Raw genomic sequence first — 24,837 nt, 5'->3', positions numbered from 1 at the left:
TCACTGTTGGAGTAAATATTTTTTATACATAAATGATCTCCGTACATGAGGGACCTCTGATAAGATGAAAAAGATTGTGTAAGATTGTGTCATATGTTACATGAGCTATATTTCCACTATAATGTGCCCACTATATGACGCCCTAATAGTGACTTCATTACTGGACCACAGTTATTGTTGTTCATGTGTATGTGGGTGTATATAATGCATAATCATAATATGTTTGCTATAGATTATTAATCTGAAGTCGAGACACAGCTTGGCATTTTGAATTATTAAAAGTTCACTGATATAACTGAGGTCTTGATTTAATTTGCAAATCTTCACTTCCATAACTTTTAAAGCTACATGCTTGTGGAGGTTTGCGCCATTGTAGCGATTAAACACATACAAAATATTACATCAATATTTTATACTTAGAACATGCAAATGCAAAGTACCCATCCTCAAGTATCCAAATCTTTTTTTTATGATTACACACGAATCTTTGAAACCTTCAGCCTTTCAGTGATTTATTTTAACACGACAAACAGAATCAGAACTTCAGATGAAGACTGTTAAAGTCTAGAGTCTATTTGATTGAAAAAAACAACAAAAAACCCCCCCACACAACTCCCCCTCCAACAACAACAAAAAAGCAAAACAAGACAGCAAGACAATCTGAAACACTTTATTTAAAACTGCACTATAACAGTGATGACTCTTTAAATTTAAATTTAAACACTGCGCTTTAAATGAAACAAGCACATTAGAAATGACCGCCACAGTGGCTGTGTCTTGCTGGAATGACCGGTCTTAATTTGGTTCTTTTAGAGTTGCAAGCTTTAGCGAGATATTTAAAAAAAGACAAAAACAAAAAAAACAACGCAACAGAAAATTTATATACTCAACACAGCCCCTCTTGGTGTATTATCATTTTTCCACTGTTTTTCTCCCCTATAATGGCAACTCAGGGTGATGGATGGGAAAATGACAGATTATTTTACATGAAGGCGACTCCAAAAAGATAATGTTGCTTCAAGGTTCTGACAGAAAAATCATAAGTCCAAAAATACAAGTAAGGGTTAGCCAGAACATCCTCTACATCCACAGTGGGTGCATTCAATGATCCTTCCCTGCAGGGAAAAAAGACACAGCAGAGGTCAGACAGGTATTTATAACTCCAAATTCTTGCTTATTAAAATACATAAACATCATCAAGTCTCCTGACATATCTTTTTTTATTTTAAAGATTTACATAAAGACTACACCTCACAAAAAAAGATGGAGTCAAGTAGGATATTTATCTGGGCTTTTATATTGGTTCAAACATCTTGCACAATATATTCCCATAACTTGTTTTTTGTGTAATTTTCTGTAAAACTAAGCAAAAACGTTTAATAGAAACAGATCATAAGCTACTTCTTTCTGTCACAAATGAAAGAAAAACGAGAGGATCATCCTTTCAGCATCTTTTCATACTGGCTATTTTATATACAGTGGCTTGCAAAAGTATTCGGCCCCCTTGAACTTTCCCACATTTTGTCACATTACAGCCACAAGCATGAATCAATTTTATTGGAATTCTATGTGAAATACCAACACAAAGTGGTGTACACGTGAGAAGTAGAACAAAAATCATACATGATTCCAAACATTTTTTACAAATAAATAACTGCAAAGTGGGGTGTGCATAATTATTCAGCCCCCTGAGTCAATACTTTGTAGAACCACCTTTTGCTGCAATTACAGCTGCCAGTCTTTTAGGGTATGTCTCTACCAGCTTTGCACATCTAGAGACTGAAATCCTTGCCCATTCTTCTTTGCAAAATAGCTCCAGCTCAGTCAGATTAGATGGACAGCGTTTGTGAACAGCAGTTTTCAGATCTTGCCACAGATTCCCGATTGGATTTAGACACCAGACAGGTCAGGGATAAAGTTATTGAGAAATTTAAAGCAGGCTTAGGCTACAAAAAGATTTCCCAAGCCTTGAATATCCCACGGAGCACTGTTCAAGCGATCATTCAGAAATGGAAGGAGTATGGCACAACTGTAAACCTACCAAGACAAGGCCGTCCACCTAAACTCACAGGCCGAACAAGGAGAGCGCTGATCAGAAATGCAGCCAAGAGGCCCATGGTGACTCTGGACGAGCTGCAGAGATCTACAGCTCAGGTGGGGGAATCTGTCCATAGGACAACTATTAGTTGTGCATTGCACAAAGTTGGCCTTTATGGAAGAGTGGCAAGAAGAAAGCCATTGTTAACAGAAAACCATAAGAAGTCCCGTTTGCAGTTTGCCACAAGCCATGTGGGGGACACAGCAAACATGTGGAAGAAGGGGCTCTGGTCAGATAAGACCAAAATGGAACCTTTTGGCCAAAAAGCAAAACGCTAAGTGTGGCGGAAAACTAACACTGCACATCACTCTGAACACACCATCCCCACTGTCAAAGATGGTGGTGGCAGCATCATGCTCTGGGGGTGCTTCTCTTCAGCAGGGACAGGGAAGCTGGTCAGAGTTGATGGGAAGATGGATGGAGCCAAATACAGGGCAATCCTGGAAGAAAACCTCTTGGAGTCTGCAAAAGACTTGAGACTGGGGCAGAGGTTCACCTTCCAGCAGGACAACGACCCTAAACATAAAGCCAGGGCAGCAATGGAATGGTTTAAAACAAAACATATCCATGTGTTAGAATGGCCCAGTCAAAGTCCAGATCTATTCTATTTCACATAGAATTCCAATAAAATTGATTCATGTTTGTGGCTGTAATGTGACAAAATGTGGAAAAGGTCAAGGGGCTGAATACTTTTGCAAGCTACTGTACATTGAACGTGTTTGCCTGATCAAGAAAATAAGCTCATATTTTCTTCAATTTGACAGTCACGTTTTCAGCTTTCTAGTCTCCTTTTCTGTTTCCTTTTTGTGTTTTCTTCATACAAACACACAAATTCTGTCTAAACAGAAACAAGCTCAATCTGTTGTTTCCTTGGAAACTGTTTGAAAAGATGATTCTAGCAAGAAATGCTAAAATACTGCCAGACTTACAACTTCCAGCTTGCTCTTGGGGACTCTGCAGATGCAGTTGGTTCCAAAGTTGGTGTCTCGTGTTTGGATGCAACGCAGGCAGCACAGGTTCTCATAGCCCTGCTTCTTCCACTTGGCAATGAGGTTCTTGTCTGCGTAGCCTTCCTTTATACAGTACTCGTATAGCTCTGCAAGGAAGAAACACAGTACAGGTTTGATATCTTGTACATTCCAGAACAGGAAATGTTAAGATAAGATACCTTTACCATCTCCCATAGAAGAAACTTGTCCTGGATCAGGAAACTGTTGCATCAATAATTAGACATCAACACAAATCAAGACAAACACCCTAAGCAGGCATACACACTTGAATGAATAAATGAATAACAATTAATAATTATCATTTGAAATATTCACCTCAAAAAACACTTCTCTGTCATGTTCATTAATCGGTTTAACTAACAGAAGAACAAATGAGTATAGTGGTTAGGCTTACATGAGGGAATCCTGTACCTCCTACCAGAGTTCGTCAATGTACAAATTACCTCGGGGAGAGAGGGTTATTGTTTCAGTGTTTTTTTCCCCCTAACGTTTTAATGTTATTTAAAAACATTTTCAGCTTTAGCCTTTACTGCATTTCAAAACAAGCTGCTGATGCCATGACATAAGAGTTTCTTCCCAGCCACCAATGCCACGAGTCTCCGGACCAAATGAAGACACTGATGGCTTTTCATAGATGCATTTTCCACATGTATAGTCCGAGTAAGTGCACTATGAATGCGTATACCTAGACCAGGGATCTCAAACTCACAGCCCAGGGGCCACTTTCAGCCTGTATATTGACGTGAAGAAATATAATGCAATTTGGCCCTTGAAATTCCTTTTTTGTTAGGGAGGATTTGTTTGTTGTTGAGTGCAATGTTAAAACAAGTTCTTTAAAAAGCAAAAAATTATTTAATACGAAGGCAAAATGAGCAGAGTATAAACATGTTGAGGGATTGGCTGTGAGTGTTTCAGTGAGAGAATTATTTGTAAAGAAAACCATTTTCACTGGCACTCAAAAACTATTGTGTACACTTATGTCTATATTTTATTGTGTTAAATACAAACAAAATATTAGCAGAAGTGCTGTCACGTGTCTGGCCAGAAAGAGTGCCAATTTTTTTATTTGGTAGTTTAATAAAAGGCTTCATTTGGAAGTTAGAAAAAAATTGTGTTTACTTGTGCAGTTTTGTTTTGTTATACAATATCTGAAATTTAAAAACAACAACAACAACAAAACTACATTTTTTAAAGTATTTTGTGGGCGTTTTCTTGTTTGTTTGTTAGGGTTTTTTTGTAATACTTGAAGACTAAAGTGGTCCTCCAAGGAGATGAAAGTGCTAGCAGTGGTCCATAGCTGCCCTAAACACAACCTGTGTAATGGAAACACTTCAGCTGGCTGTGCCCACCTCTACTGATGGCTTTCCTTTTGTAGAATAGGTCATAGATGTATCGACTCCGCTGATGATGCAGCCTGAAAATGGGCCAGAGGGACTCCACCTTTCGCTTCCCCTCGTGCGGCTCAGTTTCAGCTAGAACACAGAACAAGATTCAGGATGGTTAGCTTTGATACCAGGAGCATGACATCACAAGGACTACCTGCCTTGGGGAACTGATACAATGCAATGTATTAATGTGGTGAACCCGCACAGGATTTTGGCACCTGTAAGCAGAAATATGATGGGCCAGGTGAGCTTCCCATTTCTTCCCAGTTACCGGATGTAGCTGATGTGAACAGGAAATCCAGGAAAACCACTGCCCGCGCCCCCACCCCACCTCACCCCAATTTTTTTTACTGTGGGTACATCACATAACTCAGGTGAGAGCCAACTTGTGTTTCAAATATAAACATGTACTGAAACTGAATAACCCGAATCCATCAGTGTGGGGAGACCATGCTGCTTCACAGTGTCATACACAGGACTCACTTTGCGCATACAGCCCCACGGCCGATCACCCCGAGAAACTTCCCTGGCCTACCTTCTCTCATTTTCTGATCCAGCTCGTCCAAAGTGGGCTCAATGAGCTCCCAGCCGTCTGGGGGAGGCTTTCGACTCCTCTTTACTTTTGGCATTTTGTCTCTGTTTAGCTAAAAATGCAACAAAACGCTGTAAGTATTTTCCTGTTTGTCTTACGAGCCCCTCTCAGGCGCGTATATATGACGTCACATGCGGGGGGTGATTAAAAGGCCTTCCGTCTCTCGAACGACGTCATTGCGCGAAACTTAAGATAACCTCTTTATAAAGGCGTTAAGTAACTTCTTAAAACTTGTCTCAGCCTAATAAACTATGCAAGTTCCCCTAAAATACTTATTTCGTACGGTTAAGTATGTTTTACTGTCGGGCCTGGTCTATTGCATCACTTTAGCAGTCTTACAAATTGCCTTACATTTAAGGGCATTATTTAGATTTCTACACTACGATAGCCAATGTTATTTGGAAAAATAACTAACACGTTTCTTGGAATATTTTATGTGTGGTTCATAGCGGCATACGGGCTTACCAAAAAAACCCCGTGTGTTCACTATTTATGAACCGGCATATCCTTGGACAACGCAAAATATACTGCTCCTTATTGCAACTGTGAGTTTAGCCAGCTGTCAGTTTGTGTCGCTGCCGTCACATTTATGTTTTCTGTCAGTGTTCACTGGTTAGGGACTTTATAGTAAAGACTTCGTTTGTTAAAATGCCAAAAGGAGGTGAGAGTGACTCTAAAAGTTGTTTGAATGGACTGAAATCATTTTGTATGTTTGTTTGTCCGCTGTTAGCCACCCGATGGACATGTACCGCTGGGGCGGCATTCTAACTCGCATAACTACGCTCTGAATGATGTTTCAGCATTAAGCAGGCCTGTGCCAGCATGTCTATAAACTGCTCAGATTCATCTGATGCCTGTCTGTCCGCTCTTTCTTTCGTGCTCTGTACAAAATGCGATCACATCTGTGTTTTTCGTCGTCCTTCCAGGTAAGAAAGGTGGCCACAAGGGTCGGATGCGGACGTACACCAGCCCCGAAGAGATAGATGCCCAGATGAAGGCAGAAAAGGAGAGGAGAAAGGTTGGTGGAGTGTACACTCAGTCATGTCCCACACAAGTAGACCGGCTGGAGACTACACTTCCCACAATGCAACGCGAAAACAGCTGAAAAGAATAAAACATAGCCGGATACATTTTTGTTAGACACTCCTGATTGAAAGTTATCCTTGTTACGTCAGAGATGTCGAACATAAGGCAAGGGGGCTAGAATCGGTCCAGCAAAGAATCCAGTCCGACCCACTTTTTTCATAGGTTTTCTTATTGAAAAAGAAAAGCCAGTCCCCCCCCCCCCCCCCCCCCCCCCATAACAACTCATACTGAACCAAAGTGATTAAGTAACAGCTAAACAAGTAAATGACTGAAAAGTTACAGTTTTCACCATCTGCTATAGAACCTTTTTATTTAATGAGCTACCAAAAAAAGGGAGGGGGTTATGCCATTTTACAAAAATATATCATGTAGAGAAATTGAGATGTATTGTTGAAATTGCACTTCTTTTTCTTAAAGTATCTCAGCGATTAGATGATTAGTTAAACATCTTTATTATGTATTATGTAAAAAATAACAGTCATTTATGTATTGTAGCAAGAGCAAGAAGAGCAGGAGCAGGAAGGTGCAGCTCAGAATGACACAGCAGAGGAGAAGCTACCAGGTTCTGGATCAGAGGACAGCGATGATGAAGATTCCCAGGTACTGCCACAGCTTTTCCATCATGTACATAAAGGCCAATGTGTTATTTAATGTGCACACTTAAAGCACTTCTTATGATCTCAATATGTGGTTAGTGTTTGGCTTGCACTGTATGAGATGTTGGTGTTTGTCTGCAGAGGAGGAGAGCCGGTGTCGAGGGATTGATAGAAATTGAGAACCCCAACAGAGTGGCTCAGAAGTCCAAGAAGGTGACGCAGATTGAGCTGGAAGAGCCCCGGCAATTGTCAAGGAGAGAGAGGTGTGTGTCATCAGCCTGTCACCTTGTATTAGTACCAATAGGGGACTTTACTTGAAAGTATAGTATTAAATGAAACCTTTTCAATGAGCTTATGAGATTTGGACTATTGTGGATTATGAACCTGAAGCGCAAATTGTTAACAGTTTGAGAAAAAGCTGCTTGGTACACACAAATCTAATCTGAGGTGACTATGTGTCATAAAGGCTTTTTGTGTGTAGAACATTACAGGAAAACTGAACTCCTGTCATTCCTCTAACCTTGAAACATGTTCTTCTGCACAGAGAAGAGATCGAGAAGCAGAAGGCCAAGGAGCGTTACATGAAGATGCACTTGGCCGGCAAGACAGACCAGGCCAAAGCTGACCTCGCTCGCCTCGCCATCATTAGAAAACAGAGAGAGGATGCGGCAAGAAAGAAAGAAGAGGAGAAAAAAGGTAAGTACCTCAGCTGTGCAGGCATTTCATAAGTGGTTATTTAACAGCACAGACTGAATTAAACACCAGGTGGTAAATGTTGAGTTTCCTGTGAGGAAAACTGGCAATGAAAGTGAATTCTTTACATTTATTTTCAGAAAAACTGCACTGTTATTGGCACACCTTACACCCTATTACTTTTTTTTTTAGTGTTCAGCATTCTTTTCGATGATATCTTAAGGGCAGCTGGAGGAGTGAAAATACATACTATTTTTAATAGTATACAGTATGTATTATATATTTATTATTGTAACAGGTTTAGTTTACAATATTACATATTAAAAGGTGCTTAGGGTTAGATAAAAGCACTAATTTATTGTGTGTGATTGTAGACGGCTGTTTAAAAATGGAAAGGTGCTATAGGAGTACCAGTCCACTTTCTGTTACCTCCGAACTTGTTTTATGATGTTTTTACTCATCTTATCTCCAGTTTTCAGTTAGTAATAAATAAGTTACTTTCCTCACTGACTTTCAGCAAGGAGAGGCTCTTACAATAAAGTGTTTTTTATGTTTACTAAATCAATTAAAATAATTTACCTAAAACCTTGTTTTTCTAATGCAATACTCAATGGCAGTCATACAACATAACAATATATGTCTTACAGTTTAAAGTGGTGATAAGACTTAGTTGAGGGACAAATCACTGTCCTGTTACACCGTACAAAACCTGAATTAGTGCCCCTGCCTTATTTTGCAAGTGCTAGATGTCCCACTTCTTTCCCATTAGCTCATATTTGTTTTTCTTGTGTCTTATACCAAGTGGAGGGCAAGCACAATTACTCTGCACTTTTCCTGAGGAGTTGCAGCAATGGTCAAAGTGTTATTATTGGTGTTACAAAGCCAGATTGTCACAGTTATGGCAGTATTGTAATTGATGTTTGCCATACTTGTATCTCCCGGCATTGATCTGTTACGCTTGTTTTCAGTTCCACTCCTTTAGAATAGCTTTGAATGATTCCCATTTCAAAAATAATCCATATTTCTCATACTAGTCTTTGGTTGAGCATTTTGGTATGTCCTTTGTCTGCAATAGGCTGTTTTAGTGTCTCCTCCTTTAAGACAAACCTTTCTCTTGATTGGCTGTCCCGCCCAACCAGCAGGCTTGAAACATCAGGTGGGCGAGGCTTCTGTGTTCACGCCAGAGCCATCTTCCTGAAATGACTATGTTCAGGATCTCTGCAGTAGAAAAAAAACACCTGTCTGACACTGAGTGTTTGGAGCAGTTTGAAGCCTGAACTTTTTTTTTTTGTACCGTTGACCTCGATAACATGAGTGTCCACAGTTGATACAAAAGTCAGAAAGAGCATATTAGGTGTACTTTAATAAACTTGTTAGTGTTGATAAATCTCTCTTGTCCTGTACAGTGAGTGCATGTATTTCTGTGTGAAAGAAGTCTCCTCTGAGTAAAAAAAACAACAAAAAAAACCAGCACTTGTTTACACTGGCAGAACACAAAACACAGTTGAAGCTTATTACATTTTGTCGCATCCTTGTGCTAACAATATACTCACTTATTGCTGTCAAACAGACCTTTGACAATAATACCCAGTTGTTGCCATGTGTAGATACATTTCTGATAGTCAGGTCAGGCTGTGACTTGAGTCATGCACACTGAAGTTCAGAATTAAATTAAGAAAGCTGACAAAGTACTTAATCCTGCTTAGTCCACTCGAAAAAAATTGTGATTCATGTGACTAATTTCCTGCTCTGAGATGGTCTATTAAGCATGTAATGATGTCTAGTCTGATTCCAGAAATGTATTGACACAATCCCAGCATTTGCAGTAGTCGTGGATTAGTAGTTAATCAAGCCTAGGTCCACTACAACAACTGGCTGTTTTCATCTTGAATTTTCTCTTTGCAGCAAAAGAAGCGGCGGCGGTGGCGGCAGCAGCAGCTAGAGGAATAAACTCCTTATCTCTCAAATGATGCACAGTATCCGAAGCGTTTTCACTTGCGCATGGACTGAGGCAATATATCTTTGACTATTTTTAAAGGAAGATCTATGAAGAGTATTTGATATTTACTGTAACGCGTGACCGTCGGAGGAGACACCAGTGAAGAGGGGTTATGTATATTTTGGCGTGGGAATAACGGCCTCGTTCCTTCCAGGAAGTAAAGCTACAATTGAAATCAAATTCACGTACATTGGGATGAACCCCTCGATATTGAACATGGTAAACTCATCATTGTACAATTTCAACTTTCCTAACTGAGCTTTGCCACTCTTTTTTTGTTTGGGTTTTTTTTTTTTTGGGGGGGGGGGACTTACATTGTATATAACTGACTCATGAAAATATTTCAGATTAATAAGATGAACCAGTGAAATGTGTCTGTTCATTTATTTGCTTCTTTACCGGAATGTCCTGGTGTAGAGGAGACTTTTGTAACTTCAGGTGCAAGAGTCCACATCTGGGTCCGCTGATATGGAAGTCAGCTGATATTTACTTTATGGAGTCTGCCGATTCACTGCAGGTTTAGACAGCATTCGTTAGGTAGATTTAAAAAACCAAATAGTTATCAGTTAATGTAACTGATAAATTAAAATGAGTAAAATATGGCTTTGTGGTAGTCATTGGTATAATGCATGGAAGCATTACCTGCAACCCAATAATTAGGAGCATTTAAATCAAGATTTGACCGGTGTCCCAGATGCCACACTCATTCTATGACATGAAAAAGCTCATAGCACGATGGGTTCAGTGCATGTATTATAAATTAAAGTTTTACTCCAACACTTTGTTGCTATCAAATTATGTTTATTACAATAAATTAACTTGCACACAAATAGTCTCAGATAAAGAAACCATTCATCCTATCAACCTAAATTTGACTCACATGAAAAACTAAGTCCACCCTTACCCTCTTAATTCTGTTAGAAACAGTAAGTAGCGGCAAGTTCTGCTAATCAAATGAACTTGATAAACTGATCATCAGTCAGTGTGGCCACCTCCATAAAAACAGAGGTTTTGTCAGTTTGCTGGGCTGTGTGTATGTTAACACAAATAGGAAAGACCTCAGCACTGATCTCAGAGGAGGAATTGTTGTTGTACATTAATCTGGGAGCATTATAAGGTCATTTCTAAACAATTTGAAGTCTGTCATGCTGCAGTAAGAAAGGTCATTCACGAGTTAAGAAGTGGGCCCACACAAATTCCACCACAATGATGTGAGAGACTGATAAAGACGCACAAAAGTCAAATAACATTTTACAAGCTTCAGTCAAACCACAGATGCAAAACTGTAGAAAAATACAGAATTGCGTTTAAATACACATGAGAAGATGCATCAATGAAAATATAATTTATTTCTTTGGGAGTTATACATTTATAATGAACTGAAATGACTGAAGCTATTAATCACATTTATCTATCCTTTGATCTTAACTGTGGACGATTTCATATGCAATTAATGTGATTTCTGTTAGACGTGTGTTTGTGGTGGCACCAACAGTCCAAAGTTAGATATGAGAAGTGCTATTTTACAGCTGTTCTTCATCATGGTATGCATAGATATACTCTCACTGGCCACTTCATCGGGTACATCTTTTTAGGTGCTCATTAACTTCAACTATCTAATCAGCCAATCACTTGGCAGCAAATCAGTGCTTTTGGGAATGCACTGATTTGTTGATTTTGAATTACATCAAAATGGGATAGAAAGGTGACTTAAGTGACTCAATGTGGCATCATTGTTGGTGCCAAACATGCTGGCCTGAATATTTCAGAAACTGCTGATCTGCTGGGATTCTTCCACAGACACCGGTCTATGTGAGGGACTGAGGAGTAAGGCACAAGGACAAAAGTAATGTTTGTTTTAACTGAATATAAAATTGTACATTAAAAATCCAGAAAAGCAGCTACTAAACATGGCCAATGTGAGGTAAGTAAAAAAACAACAACAACCCACAACCCCTCCTATTATTAATGACTACATTTACAAGAAATAAAATTCTTTGCAAAGTTTTCCAATGCAATGTCTCCTGCTTTCAGTCCACTGTAAGATTCCTACGGTGGAAGGGGGTTAGCTGAACTGCTGCTCACTGGATATTTTCCCCTTTTCAGATCATTCTCTGTAAACTACATATGTTTGTGTGGGAATATCACAGCAAATCCTCAGAATAGACATTTAAATCACCTTTCTTCTCCGTGCTGATGGTTACTTTGAACCTGATCTAGAGATGGAGATGAGCTGTCATGTGATTGGCTGATTCGATTTTTTTTAGTTAATGAGCATGCTAATAAGTGTGCCTAATAATGTGTCCGGTGAGCTGATCTCCATTTTTCCTCACAGTCGTCTTCATGTCTGTGCCCGTAGCACAAGGTGGCAGTAAAGAATGTAGCACGCAGGATAAAAAGCAAATGAAGAAGAAGCGATGCGCTGATTGGTGGGAAGTTTGGCGGACTTTACCCTCCGCTGTGAAGCAGATATTACTGTTGGCGCTCAGGGGCTCGAACTTCAGCTCAGTGTACGGCTGACAGCGCGGGAGTCTCCACAGACGGTGAGCTGGTTAAAGTTTCACACACAGAGGACGGTAATGTTAATGCGAGCAGGGAGAAAATATGTGGAGAAGTAAATGTGTTTTGCACTTTAACCTTCGTTAAAGCAGATTAGCTCTGCAGGTAGAAGTTTTCACGTTTTGTGTTTTTTAAACTTGATGATGTGTTCAGGGGTCCTCTCAGTTCAGGTTTAGCCAGCGTGTGCACTGAACAGCTGTTGCTGTCTTTCTGGGTCAGTCAGGAGATGTAATGAGAAGCATGCGCTGCACAGATGCATGACTGTCATGAGGAGAGACAGTCTGATAAAGATCTGGCAGCTGTGGATTTCATGGAGCAGTGAGCTTGTTATCTGGGTTACAAAATAACCAGTGATGCGGCTTATTGTGTAGTTCAGTGACCTTTTTGGGCAGTGCTATGGTTCAAAGTTTAGCCTTATCACTATAATACTGTAGCAGGGGTGGTGTGCTGCTGCATATTCACTCTTTGTCTGAGGCTTTGTGCTGCAATAATGGAGCATCTGTAGGGCCAGTTTGTCAGCAGCGCTGTCTGCATGCTGTGTCATCACACACAGATGTTCATTTCTTTCAAATTGATATTGTTTTTGTTTTTATGTCTGTGTAAAAGTCTCATCTTTTAGATTTCCACTTTGTGAGACCAAGAAAAAAACAGCAATCATGTCTTTATCTAACGCCCATCATATAAGCAAAGAAGAATGGGAATCGCACAACAAGATGCTGCTGGAGCCGCTGGCAGTCAACGACTCAGAGGTTTGTGTTTAGTGGAGGTAAAACATCAAATTACCTAATAAACGTGTACCTAATAATGGGCCTTTGAGAGTTCCCACCTAACAGGTGTGTGTGTGTGTGTGTGTGTGTGTGTGTTCAGGTGTTCTCCATTATTAAAAAAGAGAAGCACAGGCAGACGTACGGTTTGGAGCTGATAGCATCTGAGAACTTTGCCAGCAGAGCTGTTCTTGAAGCGCTGGGTTCCTGTATGAACAACAAATACTCCGAGGGCTATCCTGGCCAGAGGTACAATCTAGTTAAAATCCCAACTGGCTCAATCTCATTAGTGTGGCATTAACATTATGAACATTATTTGTAATGGTGAGCATGATTCATGTGTACAGGTACTACGGTGGTACGGAGCATATCGATGAGCTAGAAAGACTTTGTCAGAAGAGAGCACTGGAGGCCTACAGTCTGGACTCGGAGAAATGGGGTGTCAACGTTCAGCCATACTCGGGTATCAAATATGGATGCATTTAAATCTGAGTCTGACTACACCCGTTGGCATGCAACATCTGCCGTGCTCCTGTCACTTACTGTCATACCGTTTGTGCTTCTCTGTAAGGGTCACCTGCAAACTTCGCCGTCTACACGGCTGTTGTGGAGCCCCACGGCAGGATCATGGGGCTGGATCTTCCAGATGGAGGTCACCTGACACACGGCTTCATGACTGAGAAGAAAAAAATCTCGGCAACCTCAATCTTCTTTGAGTCCATGCCATACAAGGTATGTATGTGCACGTATGGTCGGGAACCAAAAGGCTCTGTCGGAGTTGGGAACAAATTTCTCAAAGATGCGATGTGCTCTGGTATTTCCTCACGACAGCTGGGACAAATCACAGAATCAAGGCGGTTATTTGAGTTACTGTTCCCTTCCTATCAGCTCAAAGCAGTTTGGCCATTCTTCTCTGACAGTGACAGAGCTTTTTCATCAGAGAACTGCCACTCACTCAGCAGTTTCTGAAACACTCAGACCAACAATCATACCACATTAAAAGTCACTTAAAACATCTTTTTGTCCCCATTCTAATGCTCAATATGAACTTCAGCATGTCGCGCTGATCATGTCTACATACTTAAATTCATTCAATTAAAGTCATAAGATCGGCTGACTAGATATTGCTGTTTAAGGTGGTGTATAAGGTCAAAGATAAGATTTTTGGAAACAAAAGTGAGCACTAGAAATCACCTCGTGGTGGGAGCACACCATCTGTAACACCAGTGAGTACTTCAGACTCAATGAACTACACATCTGTGAAGTTTGACTGAATCTCCCACAGGTTGTGATGCCATTCATGCTGGAAAAAAAATATCGTCAGATTCATTAAAATTGATCAGTATCTGCTGTGGCTGTCTATGTTTGTAAATGTGGGCAAAATCAAAACAACTGATTTCACTTTGGTTCAAGTTTTATCCAAAGTCCAACTATGTGGTGTTGTCCTCATCTTGTGTATAGCAGGTGTTATATTTTGGTTTCAAATTCAAATTTTATTTGTCACACACAACCATACACAGTATGACATGGGGGTGAAATGCTTGTAGCTGTACAATGCCCGACCATTAAATGACAGAAGAAACGTTTTACAATATTTACAATTTACAGTTTCCTACAGAATTTACAAATTAACTTAGGAATTTACAGTAAAGAATGTGCAAATAGCAGAAGAGATTATAAAGATTATAAGGATTATAAATTATAGGATTATAGGAAATGTGTGGTGGTGCGTGTGGTGACGTGTGTGAGAGTCCAGTCTTATAGTGACGTGTGTGGGAGAGTCCAGTCCTACACCTGGTTCAGGCCCCGAATAGCCTGGGGGAAGAAGCTCCTCCTCATTCCCTCTGTTTTGGCCTTAAGGGAGCGGAAGCGCTTCCCAGACCTCAACAGTGAGAAGAGTCCATTGTTGCGATGGGAGAGGTCCATCATAATCTTCCTAGCTTTGGACTTGCACCGCTTGGTGTAGATGGACAGCAGGTCAGGGAGCTCTGATTGAATGATGCGTTCGGCCGAGCGCACCACTCTTTGCAGATCTCGTCTGTCCTGCTTGGTGCTGTTCCCAAACCAGGTGCAGATGTTTGCCGTCAGGACGCTCTCGATGGTGCAGGAGTAGAAGTTCTTGAGCACCTTCAGTGGCAGATGGAAGTCTCTAAGTCTTCTGAGGAAGAAGAGACGCTGACGGGCTTTCTTAACCAGGGTGTTGATGTGACAGGACCATGACAGGTCCTGAGTGATGTGGACACCCAGGTATCGGAAACTGTCCACTCTCTCCACTGGCGTGCCACTGATGATGAGGGGTTTGTAATTCCTCGCCTGCTTTGTAGTGAAGTCCACGATCAGCTCCTTAGTCTTGCTGATGTTTAGGAGGAGGTTATTCTCCTGGTTATGATGTGGTCTGCTGCTTCTCTGTCCAGGTCCATCCAGAGACTGGCTACATCGACTACGACAGGCTGCAGGAAAATGCACGACTCTTCCACCCTAAACTCATCATCGCAGGTAGTTCATCCCTCCTATGTTTTTATCTTTTTACTTTTATGCATCAGTGAGCAGTGACTGGGAACTTTAAATCTGAGGGTATTTGTCGGGGGAAGAAAAGAAAATCTCTACACTTTGTCTTTTTTTTGTCTTTCTCAGGAACAAGCTGCTATTCTCGCAACCTTGACTATGCCCGCTTGAAGCAGATTGCTAATGAGAACGGTGCCTATCTGATGGGAGACATGGCTCACATAAGTGGATTAGTGGCTGCCGGAGTGGTGCCCTCACCCTTTGAGCATTGTGACATTGTTACCACGACGACGCACAAAACACTGCGTGGCTGCCGTGCTGGGCTTATTTTCTACAGAAAAGGTATAAAACGGACCTGAAGCTTTTTCTCCCTTTGTCTTGTTGTAAATCTGCTCTTCCCCACACTGATATCTGTGAATTCACTATTTTTATTTGACCTTCTCCTCTTTCTCGTCTTCACTCCATCTCTTCAGGAGTGCGGAATGTGGATGCCAAAGGAAAAGAGACTCTGTACAACTTGGAGTCGTTGATTGACCAGGCCGTGTTTCCCGGACTGCAGGGAGGACCGCACAACCACGCCATCGCAGGTCATCATTTTCTTCCACTTTCGCTTTTTACTAATTTTCATGTCTCTCACTGGGCTCATGTTTTGTTTGTTTCTTTTCCTACAAATGGCAGGTGTTGCTGTAGCTCTGAAGCAAGCCATGACACCAGAGTTCAAGGCCTATCAATTGCAGGTTCTCGCTAACTGCAGGGCTCTATCCAGCGCTCTTATTGACCATGGCTACAAGATTGTCACCGGTAAGTACTGCAGAGCACCATAATAGACAAGTGGAAGAGAAAATTGCCATGACAGCCAGCTGAAAATACACTGAGTGGGAGAAGAGCAATCAACATGGATGCAAAAAGTATAACTAAGCCCCTTTACTTTTTATTTTTTCATTCTTCAGAGTAAAAGAGGCTTGAAGTTTCCAATCCCGCAATAACTTGACCATCCATCCCTGCTCAATCTTATTTGATTGATGTCCTATGTGAACATGAGACATGGTGCATGCGATGCTTTATAAAGCCTCCCTTATATATAGTTCAAAAGAGAGGGTTGTTTATAAATTTCAGAAGGCCAGCATGTTCATGTGTGTTTGCGTGGCAGTAAAGATCCTGTGAATGTTTCGGAGGATGCCGAGGACGGGGAACACCATGGATGCCCAAGAACGAGTGTTCGAAAACAAATCAAATGAAGGCGTCAGAATGATTGCAGCAATGTGTCCATCAACAAAGAGACTTAGGGAAATCTTTGCACAACATCTCACTATCCCACTATCTCAGTGGGGTTAAAAAGGTGGATGGATGATTTGTAGCTTCATGCTCATCTAATGTTCCTTTTTGTAATCTCTTAATGTGCAGGCGGCTCTGACAACCATCTGATCCTGCTGGACCTGCGCAGCAAGGGAACCGATGGAGGACGAGCAGAGAAGGTCCTGGAAGCATGTGCCATTGCTTGTAATAAAAACACCTGTCCAGGTAGTTAGTGAGTGTGTGTGTGCGTGTGTGTGTGTGTGTAAGGCAAAGTAGTTTTCCATACACGAGTATGGCAAGTAAGGAACATTTCATATTTAAGATGGGATAAGAACTTTATTTATCCTGAGGGAAATTCTTTTGTCATAAACATGCTCAGAAGCAGAGGAATAAGGCAAGTTTATTTATATAGCACAATTCAACAACAAGGTGATTCAAAGTGCTTTACACAGAAATTAAAAAACAAAAACAATAAAGCATGATTTAAAATTGATTAAAAAAAAAACAGTAGATAAACTCAGAACAGTAGATAAAATCAGTAGTTAAAATGTAAGTTAAGTGAAATTTAAAGATGTACAATAAGATTTTTTTTTTTTTTTTAAGTAGATAGATCCCATTTTTGCTTGATTGGAGTCTCTGCAAAGTCCCATTCTTAGTTTTTCTCGTACATCTTTGTAGGAGATAAAAGTGCTTTGCGACCTAGCGGCCTGAGGTTCGGCTCGCCGGCTCTTACCTCCAGAGGCTTGGTGGAGAATGACTTCAGGAAAGTGGCTGAGTTCATCCACAGAGGTAATTTATTTCTTTAAAGGAGGAATTGGTGTAAAAAGATTTCTCACAAACAAAATGTAAATAACCCATGCTTTCCATTCTTCCGCAGGCATTGAACTGACTGTGGAGGTGCAGAAAAGTCTGGATCCCAAAGCCACTCTGAAGGCGTTTGTTCAGGCATTATCCCAGGGAGAGAAGTTCCAGCAGCGGGTAGCGGAGATCAGGGTTGAGGTGGAGGCTTTCGCCGGACAATTCCCAATGCCAGGTCTACCCGAGCTGTAGAGCGCAGTTCAGACTCTAAATGCAGCTGAACGGATGATTCAAGAAGATTAGTACGAAGGCATATGATGCTGGGTTTTTGTTTTTCCTTTATTTTGACTGTCGACTCACAGTTCGCATGGATAGACACGATTTCTGTTCAAACAGATTTAATAACCATCGAATTATTCTGTGTTGTTACTGAGCCTTTCCCATTTTTACGTGTTTTCCATTTAGCTTCATGGTCGGGTGTTACAATCATATTTAAGCTTTGAGCTCATCAGAAATCTCACTTTCATCTTTATTAAGGTTACACTTCAGAGGTTTTGTAGCAAACTACCACATTTTCAGTATATAGTATCGTAAGTACAACTTTGAAAATAAAATAATTACATTCTGAATAAACTAAGAATGAACGAAACCTCAGCTGTTATGTTTTGTTTTGCTTTATTTTTTCCCCCAGTCTAAGTACATCAGTGCTCTGGACTCTGATTAAGTAAAGTAGATATTGGAAGCTTACAGTGGTTTAATAATCTTGATTTAGCAGCAATAGAAAAACAGCTGATGCTGGCTGGAATGTCATTACAAGAGCACTGGACAAATGAAAATTCTGGTAGAATAAAAGTTAAGGGGTCATTAAAATTCAAATCACCTTGATGAGAACGAGTCCACAGAGAGTCGAATATCCAGAGCCTGTGTTCCTGTGAAACCTGGACATTGGTTTCAAAGGGTGAAAATAAGTTTTCTCCAGTAGACATTTTTTCTTCCTAGTACAATTCTCAGTGAAGAGATATCCTGGACTTGGATTTTCACTCAAACTGGATACTGCTGTATGAATCTGTATATGCTATAACATAGTCTCTTTCAGGAAAAACGGTCAGTAATCCTGAAAGATCAGGTGATACAGGACATTAGAAAACACTGAAACAGCATAGCATGCTGCTGGCATCCAATTAAAAAAAGAATATCTAATTTTCTACCTTTCATATGTTGCTTTTGTACCAATTTTAAATTAAACAAACAACCTTATTTACATTTTACGTGGTGTCCCAATTTTATTGGAAACAAGGATCTGATATGTTTCTACTGAAAACTACAAATGTTGGTACAATCACTGGTTTGGGGGTTTTAAAATTTTCTTAATCTATACATTTGATTATTTTAGATTAGAATCTTGTTTGCAGTCGCACTTTTCTCCTCTCCTCCTTCCCCTTATCTTCCCTGCTTAGCCTCTTGTGTCCTTGTCTTGTCTCGTGTGTATTACTTTCCCTGGAACACTCTCTCACAGTCTGTTCTCTAAAACCTAAAAGAGAATTATGGATTTGATCAACTGGTCTCTGAATGCTATTGACACCCTTTTCTCAAGGAGAAGTCTGGGCTCGGGTGAGCCCAAGTGCCCTGGAGGGACTGATAGACTGTTTACTTAGCCTGGTAGGGCGAAGGAAACTGTCTCAGCTGAACTATGGACACGGACACACATACACTTACACTGATAAGCACTCACACATCCCCCCTCCCCTTCCAATGCCTTCGATGCTTGTTGCCTCCTGGGAACACGAGGCGGGTCTGGACCCGCACTGGAGAGACGGCGAGGGGCAGGATGGCTGCTGTGTTGCCTGGGATTACTCCTTTCCCCTACCCAACCCTGTTGCTCGTCACGTGCTCTATAATGTTGTACTGAGGACATTTATGTGCTTTCTGTCCTGGGGAGTTTTTTTTGTTTCCTGTTCTCATGCTGTCCTCCTATAGCCCAGTATGAGTAGAGGTCTCTTTTTTTCCTCTTGTACTTTCCCATTGTAGTGTATATTTCATTGTTTTTTCTGTAATGCAACCGTTCTCTGACTTGTATCCCTATGTGATGTCTGTGTTGTGTGTGTAAAGTCGGGGGGCAGGTTGCCCTGCACTGCATGTGGCGAATAAAAGTTGAACTTGAACTCCATCAACAGACAAGCTCGGTTTGAGAAGTGTTGATTAGTGTTTGGGTTCAAATGAGCCAAAATCAGGTTTTGCTCAACATGATGTGTATATGTGTGTATATACGTATGTATGGATAGATAGAAACATATATGTATATATAAAAAAAAAAAAATTACACATAACATATAATGTAATTGCAATGAGGTATTTCTGTAGTCTATTGATACTAGATAGTGGAAAAGGGGTGGGATTAAATAAGCTTATGCTTCTTCCTGCTCCTTTTTGAACATGAACGTTAATTGGAGTTGTGGTTGCTCGTTTTCCTTTTGTTTTGCTTTGTTCATTTGTCTCTTTTAATTCTATTTTGTTGTACTTTTTCAACATGTTCAAAATAAAGATTCAATCAATCAATCATTGAAGATCAAAATAACACATCCCAGTACCCTCAGCTTTCCCACTGAGAAGCTCTATAATAATCATAATAAATGCACGAAAGCAACAGCGATGGATTTTATAAAGAAAAAAAAAACACTTCAGTGAAGCTGAATAAAACCTTGTCGGGCCTCTGAACCACACAGACTGATATAAAATATGTTTTGTACCAATGGTGTCAGACATAAAGGGGCACCAGAATCCAAATGTAATCAGTTTTACATCTTTTCCTTCCAGCTCCCCCCTGGCTATTCATGCTACACTACAGTAATTTCTGATTTCAATGCTCTTACATTCAGATTACAAATGATCTACTAAGATAAGATAAGATAACCTTTATTAGTCCCACACATGGGAAATTTGTTTCAGAATCAGAATCAGAATCAGAATACTTTATTGATCCCTGGGGGAAATTATTTTTTGTTACAGTGCTCCATTTTAAACCAACATTAAGACAAGACAGACAATACACTAACTAAGAATAGTACAATATATACATATATATACATACATACATACATAAGTCACTCATAAATAAATAGTTGGAAAAGAAACATGTGTAGTTGTAGCAGTAACCAGTGTGTTAAGTGGATGCGTTGTACAGGGAGATGGCCACAGGCAGGAATGATTTCCTGTGTCGTTCAGTGGTGCTTTTCGGTAATCTCAGTCTCTCACTGAACGAGCTCCTGTGACTGACCAGCATGTCATGGAGTGGGTGGGAGGTGTTATCCAACATTGTCTTTATCTTGGACAGCATCCGCCTCTCCGACACCACCTTGAGGGTGTCCAGCTCCATCCCCACAACATTGCTGGCCTTACGGATCAGTTTATTAAGTCTGTTGGCATCTGCGACCCTCAGCCTGCTCCCCCAGCATGCAACAGCATAGAGGATCGCACTGGCCACCACAGACTCATAGTGACTCATTTTGTCACTATACTATACTATAGAAATTTCTGTTTTGGCTCCACGGTTTTTTCCTGTAATTTTTCTCATTTCTTACAGTTTAAGCCCAAAGAGAAATGCTGACAGATTTTACTAAAGCAGCATTTCTTCATCATGTGGAAAAACTGAAACTTACTGTTGAGTTGTGGATTTAACGAAGCGCTCTGCGATCGTTTAGTCTTGTCTGATTTTGTCAGGTCGGAGGTCAGCCTGCGCGCCTCCCATCATCCACACAGAACAAGGAGTAGTTCGGGGACATACAAACATTTACGGGCCGGTCGTGTCCATGGCTTGTCTTTAAAACCGACATTAGACCTACAAACTACGGCATCTGTTGTATTCTCGGTATCGGAGTTTGGAGTTTGGTGCTAACTTATCAGTTAGCTTGGCTAGCCGCCTTAGCAGGCTGAGAGGGAACTTGGTAGCTAGTAGCTAGACTTCGAGCTAGCTTAACCGAAACGGACATTTATCTGATCGGAGGAGTGAATAGACTGCAGGGGACATGCAGGATTTACTGGCCAACGTGGACCACATCAAGTTTGACCTGGAGATTGCCGTGGAGCAGCAGCTGGGAGCCCAGCCGCTGCCTTTCCCCGGCATGGATAGTAAGTGCTGGGATGCTAGCTGGTACTAAGCCCGCTGCGGGTTAACCTTAAGCGGAATTAACGGTAAAATTGACGAGGGGAGAGTTGACCGCCACTGACTACTTATGTTCATTGACCCTGTGATCGTGTGTGTCTCTGCAGAGTCCGGGTCTGCTGTGTGTGAGTTCTTCATGAGAGCTGCGTGTCAGAAAGGTAAAATCACAACATGGTCTCAACTCTGTGGTGATGTCACTGCAGCGTGAACGGCCCCAACAATGAACTCTTTAACTTTCGTAAAGTTAAAGTTTAGACACTTCACGCCACTCAAACGCACAGATCGGTGCTGGTTGACCTTTTTTTTAAGCAAGCTCGACCTCTCATGTCTAAATACAGCCTTAGATATACTGTTTACGCACTGCTACAGTAGCCTGCACCTCACTGATTTCCAAGAATAGCCCATTTTCATAATGTTGTGAATTATATTACTCCTCTAATAGCTTCAAGGGAAATGACCTTTCCCCCCCATCTTTATTAATCACTTTTGTAACCATTTCAATCCCTGCCATTAGGCCAGTCTCTGCTGATCTCAAAATGTCCAAATTTAAAGTACTAAATTGTGTTTTAAGTGATCAGCATGACACTGAGAGCCATGTGTGTCTTAATGAGGAGAAGGTCACAAAGCGCACTGTGTCTCACAGGTGGGATGTGTCCGTTCCGTCACATCAGTGGAGAGAAGACAGTGGTGTGTAAGCACTGGCTCAGAGGTCTGTGTAAGAAGGGAGACCAGTGCGAGTTTCTCCACGAATACGACATGACCAAGATGCCTGAATGCTACTTCTACTCCAAGTTCGGTGAGTTGACATCATGAGTGCATTTATTTGGTTAAACTTTGCACAGATCTTGTCAGATGAATGCCGTACTGATTAATGTTTTGTTCTGCGACCCTCACAGGTGAATGCAGCAACAAGGAGTGTCCTTTCCTACACATAGATCCAGAGTCCAAGATCAAAGACTGTCCCTGGTATGACCGAGGCTTCTGCAAACACGGTAAGGTCAAATTCTGGTACTAATACCACAAACCCACTGCTTATAGACGTAGCCTGTCTGTTCTGTGGTTTAAATGGAGAAAAACATAATACGTCTTATTATTTGTCCTCATCTGTGTCTCCGTCTTCTTACCTCAGGTCCTGACTGCCGACACCGACATACCAGAAGGGTGATCTGTGTGAACTACTTGGTGGGCTTCTGTCCAGAAGGAAAGTCCTGTAAATTTATGCAGTAAGTAGTCCTTTTACATTTACTTCCTACACAACAGGTATGATTCCTGATAGGACCGCTGCTCCACATTAAGTTGGTTAAATCTGCCAAGCAATTGTGCAGGAATTTCATTACATTACACTCCAGTATAAATGGTCTTTGTTTGATTTTATAATGATGGATAGCTGGATTAAAAGTTTTTTGAGACTTCACCCTGCAGTAACGTAAATTATACGTTGATGTTCCTCCACAGCCCCCGATTTGAGCTGCCTATGGGCGCTTCTGAACAGCCTCCTCTCCCACAGCAAAACCAGAACCAGGCAAAGGTAAGAATGCACACAAACACTCGAATGATGCATCCCGATGCCGGCGTGGATCCATCTCACAGGATGAATCAGCATGACTCTCGGTGCTTCTATTTAACTGTTCGTTCCTGTTGCTGAGGTGCACAGTGAAAACAGTCTCTCTGCTTGCCTCCTGCCGCAGCCCGTGCCTACCATTGGTCGCTCGTCGCTCTCCTTAATCCAGCTCACCAACTCCATCCCAGCCCAGCGGCAGCAGAACAACACGACTACTGTGTCTCAGCAGAACAATCTAAATGCCAACAGAGGGCCTCGTCCGCTGGACCAAGTCACCTGCTACAAGGTGAGTCGGCTGTACATCTGTGTGATTAAAGCTATGCCAGTCTCTCGCTTTGGTCGTAATTGCAATCATTAATCAAACTGTGGTTGGTTATATTGCCAAAGCATGCACCGGCCATACATTTAGATCATTAAAACCAGACTTTTCTCAAGTTTAGATGCACTTGTAAGGTTTTACCTATAATACTGGTTTCCTCTGCGTGGTTGCAGTGAGCCTTGAATAAGATGGATCACTGGTGCTCTTGTGAATTTATCCAGCTTCTTAAAGGGGAACAATTTTCTGAATTTCTTGGCTCTCCACAGTGTAGTACTTTACACATTTGCCTAAAAGCAAAAGGCGGTGACACAAATCTCTTTGGGATGAAAAATGTGCACAAGAGTCTGGCTCCTCAGTTCAAACACAATCTGGAATCATCAGTTTTAAGTTTGCTTCCCACTTTTTTCTGATTGGCTGTCTCTTGCAAATTGTATGCTGAACATGTATGAATGTGGGTGGAGCAGCTGTTCCAACAGCCTGGGGTTTTGGGTTATAGGATTTACTTGGACATTCACTGATATCATTATTTAAACCTTGTACACTTTTAACAGAGCCACCAATCTCACAGCACATATGACTGTAAATAATGAAGGGAAAACACCCCTAAAACAATCTCCTTTAAAATTAGAGGATTTTTTTTTTTTTTTCCTCGCTACTGGGAACAACTGGAACATGCAGTAAATGTCGTTAATTGCTTCATTTCCATCTTCCTCTTGTCTGCAGTGTGGCGAGAAGGGCCACTATGCCAACAAATGCACTAAAGGCCATCTCGCCTTCCTGAGTGGTCAGTAACCTTCAGCCGAACACCTCAGTGCTGTAGCGCACCACCCCTGATGTGAGCAGAAGAGAGAATGGGGAAGACTGCTCTACATGCTGGTGTTTCTTAAAGACTAACTGCTGCCCGACAGACACGGACAGTGGGAGGGGGGCCTGTGGACACATGAAAGTGACAAGAAAAAAGGTCATCCGGCCTGATTTGCTGGGTTTGTACAGTACAGGTGACTTTGAAGAGTCACTCCCAGGGTCCAGACTGCTGCAAACACCAATACAGGTGCTGTTGTTCCTCAGGTCATGTGACTGCAACTGCCACTGCTATGTTCCAAGTCTGACCGTGGAAAAAAAAAAAAAAAAAATTGAACAAATGTGATAAACATCTTAGGAATGTAATTTAGCTTGTACTCAGTGCCCAAATCCACACTAGCTACAACGGTCTCATTCTGGACATTTCAGCCTCTGTTTAGCAGCCGTGTGTGGCAGGTACGGTAGTGCAGAGCAGCTGGAAGAGACGCTTTGTTGACAGTCTGAACATATTCTGTCTGTACAAATAAATGTTCTTGTTTCAGATTTTATTAATTTTTTTTACCCCTCACTTCTGATCTTCTCATAGCCACTTCTGAGATTTACACAGTACACTCAC

General features: G+C 41.3%; 4 protein-coding genes across 4 annotated transcripts; 3 read left to right on the top strand and 1 right to left on the bottom strand.

Annotated features, from left to right (window-relative positions):
- Positions 1-653: 653 nt before the first annotated feature.
- On the bottom strand, positions 654-5,367 carry bud31 (BUD31 spliceosome associated protein). The gene is made up of 4 exons (XM_085270695.1): positions 5,029-5,367; positions 4,458-4,580; positions 3,028-3,194; positions 654-1,115 (listed from the first exon to the last, which is right to left on the bottom strand). Exons 1-4 carry the CDS (start codon positions 5,120-5,122, stop codon positions 1,065-1,067), a joined length of 435 nt encoding a protein of 144 aa, XP_085126821.1. The 5' UTR covers positions 5,123-5,367; the 3' UTR covers positions 654-1,064.
- A 224-nt stretch (positions 5,368-5,591) lies between these two features.
- On the top strand, positions 5,592-9,768 carry pdap1b (pdgfa associated protein 1b). Its single transcript, XM_085270694.1, has 6 exons — positions 5,592-5,746; positions 6,012-6,103; positions 6,667-6,771; positions 6,909-7,030; positions 7,312-7,463; positions 9,366-9,768. The coding sequence occupies exons 1-6, from the start codon at positions 5,734-5,736 to the stop codon at positions 9,428-9,430; spliced, it is 549 nt and encodes a 182-aa protein (XP_085126820.1). The 5' UTR covers positions 5,592-5,733; the 3' UTR covers positions 9,431-9,768.
- A 2,082-nt stretch (positions 9,769-11,850) lies between these two features.
- On the top strand, positions 11,851-18,030 carry shmt1 (serine hydroxymethyltransferase 1 (soluble)). The gene is made up of 12 exons (XM_085270693.1): positions 11,851-12,002; positions 12,625-12,767; positions 12,886-13,031; positions 13,130-13,245; positions 13,354-13,514; positions 15,197-15,278; positions 15,417-15,629; positions 15,761-15,874; positions 15,966-16,088; positions 16,692-16,808; positions 17,262-17,372; positions 17,461-18,030. The coding sequence occupies exons 2-12, from the start codon at positions 12,675-12,677 to the stop codon at positions 17,631-17,633; spliced, it is 1,449 nt and encodes a 482-aa protein (XP_085126819.1). The 5' UTR covers positions 11,851-12,002; positions 12,625-12,674; the 3' UTR covers positions 17,634-18,030.
- A 3,042-nt stretch (positions 18,031-21,072) lies between these two features.
- Positions 21,073-24,764, top strand: cpsf4 (cleavage and polyadenylation specific factor 4). Its single transcript, XM_085270690.1, has 8 exons — positions 21,073-21,506; positions 21,648-21,698; positions 22,184-22,336; positions 22,437-22,532; positions 22,670-22,763; positions 22,996-23,068; positions 23,229-23,387; positions 24,144-24,764. The coding sequence occupies exons 1-8, from the start codon at positions 21,404-21,406 to the stop codon at positions 24,210-24,212; spliced, it is 798 nt and encodes a 265-aa protein (XP_085126816.1). The 5' UTR covers positions 21,073-21,403; the 3' UTR covers positions 24,213-24,764.
- Positions 24,765-24,837: the final 73 nt, after the last annotated feature.

This window comes from Mchenga conophoros, linkage group LG4 (genome assembly GCF_057382185.1).
Source record: "Mchenga conophoros isolate Kocher_MC1m ecotype Shallow Benthic linkage group LG4, M_conophoros_male_GT1.1, whole genome shotgun sequence".
NCBI lineage: Eukaryota > Metazoa > Chordata > Actinopteri > Cichliformes > Cichlidae > Mchenga > Mchenga conophoros.
The sequence above is the reverse complement of the archived record's forward strand: the minus strand, read 5'-3'. Positions and strand labels throughout refer to the sequence as shown.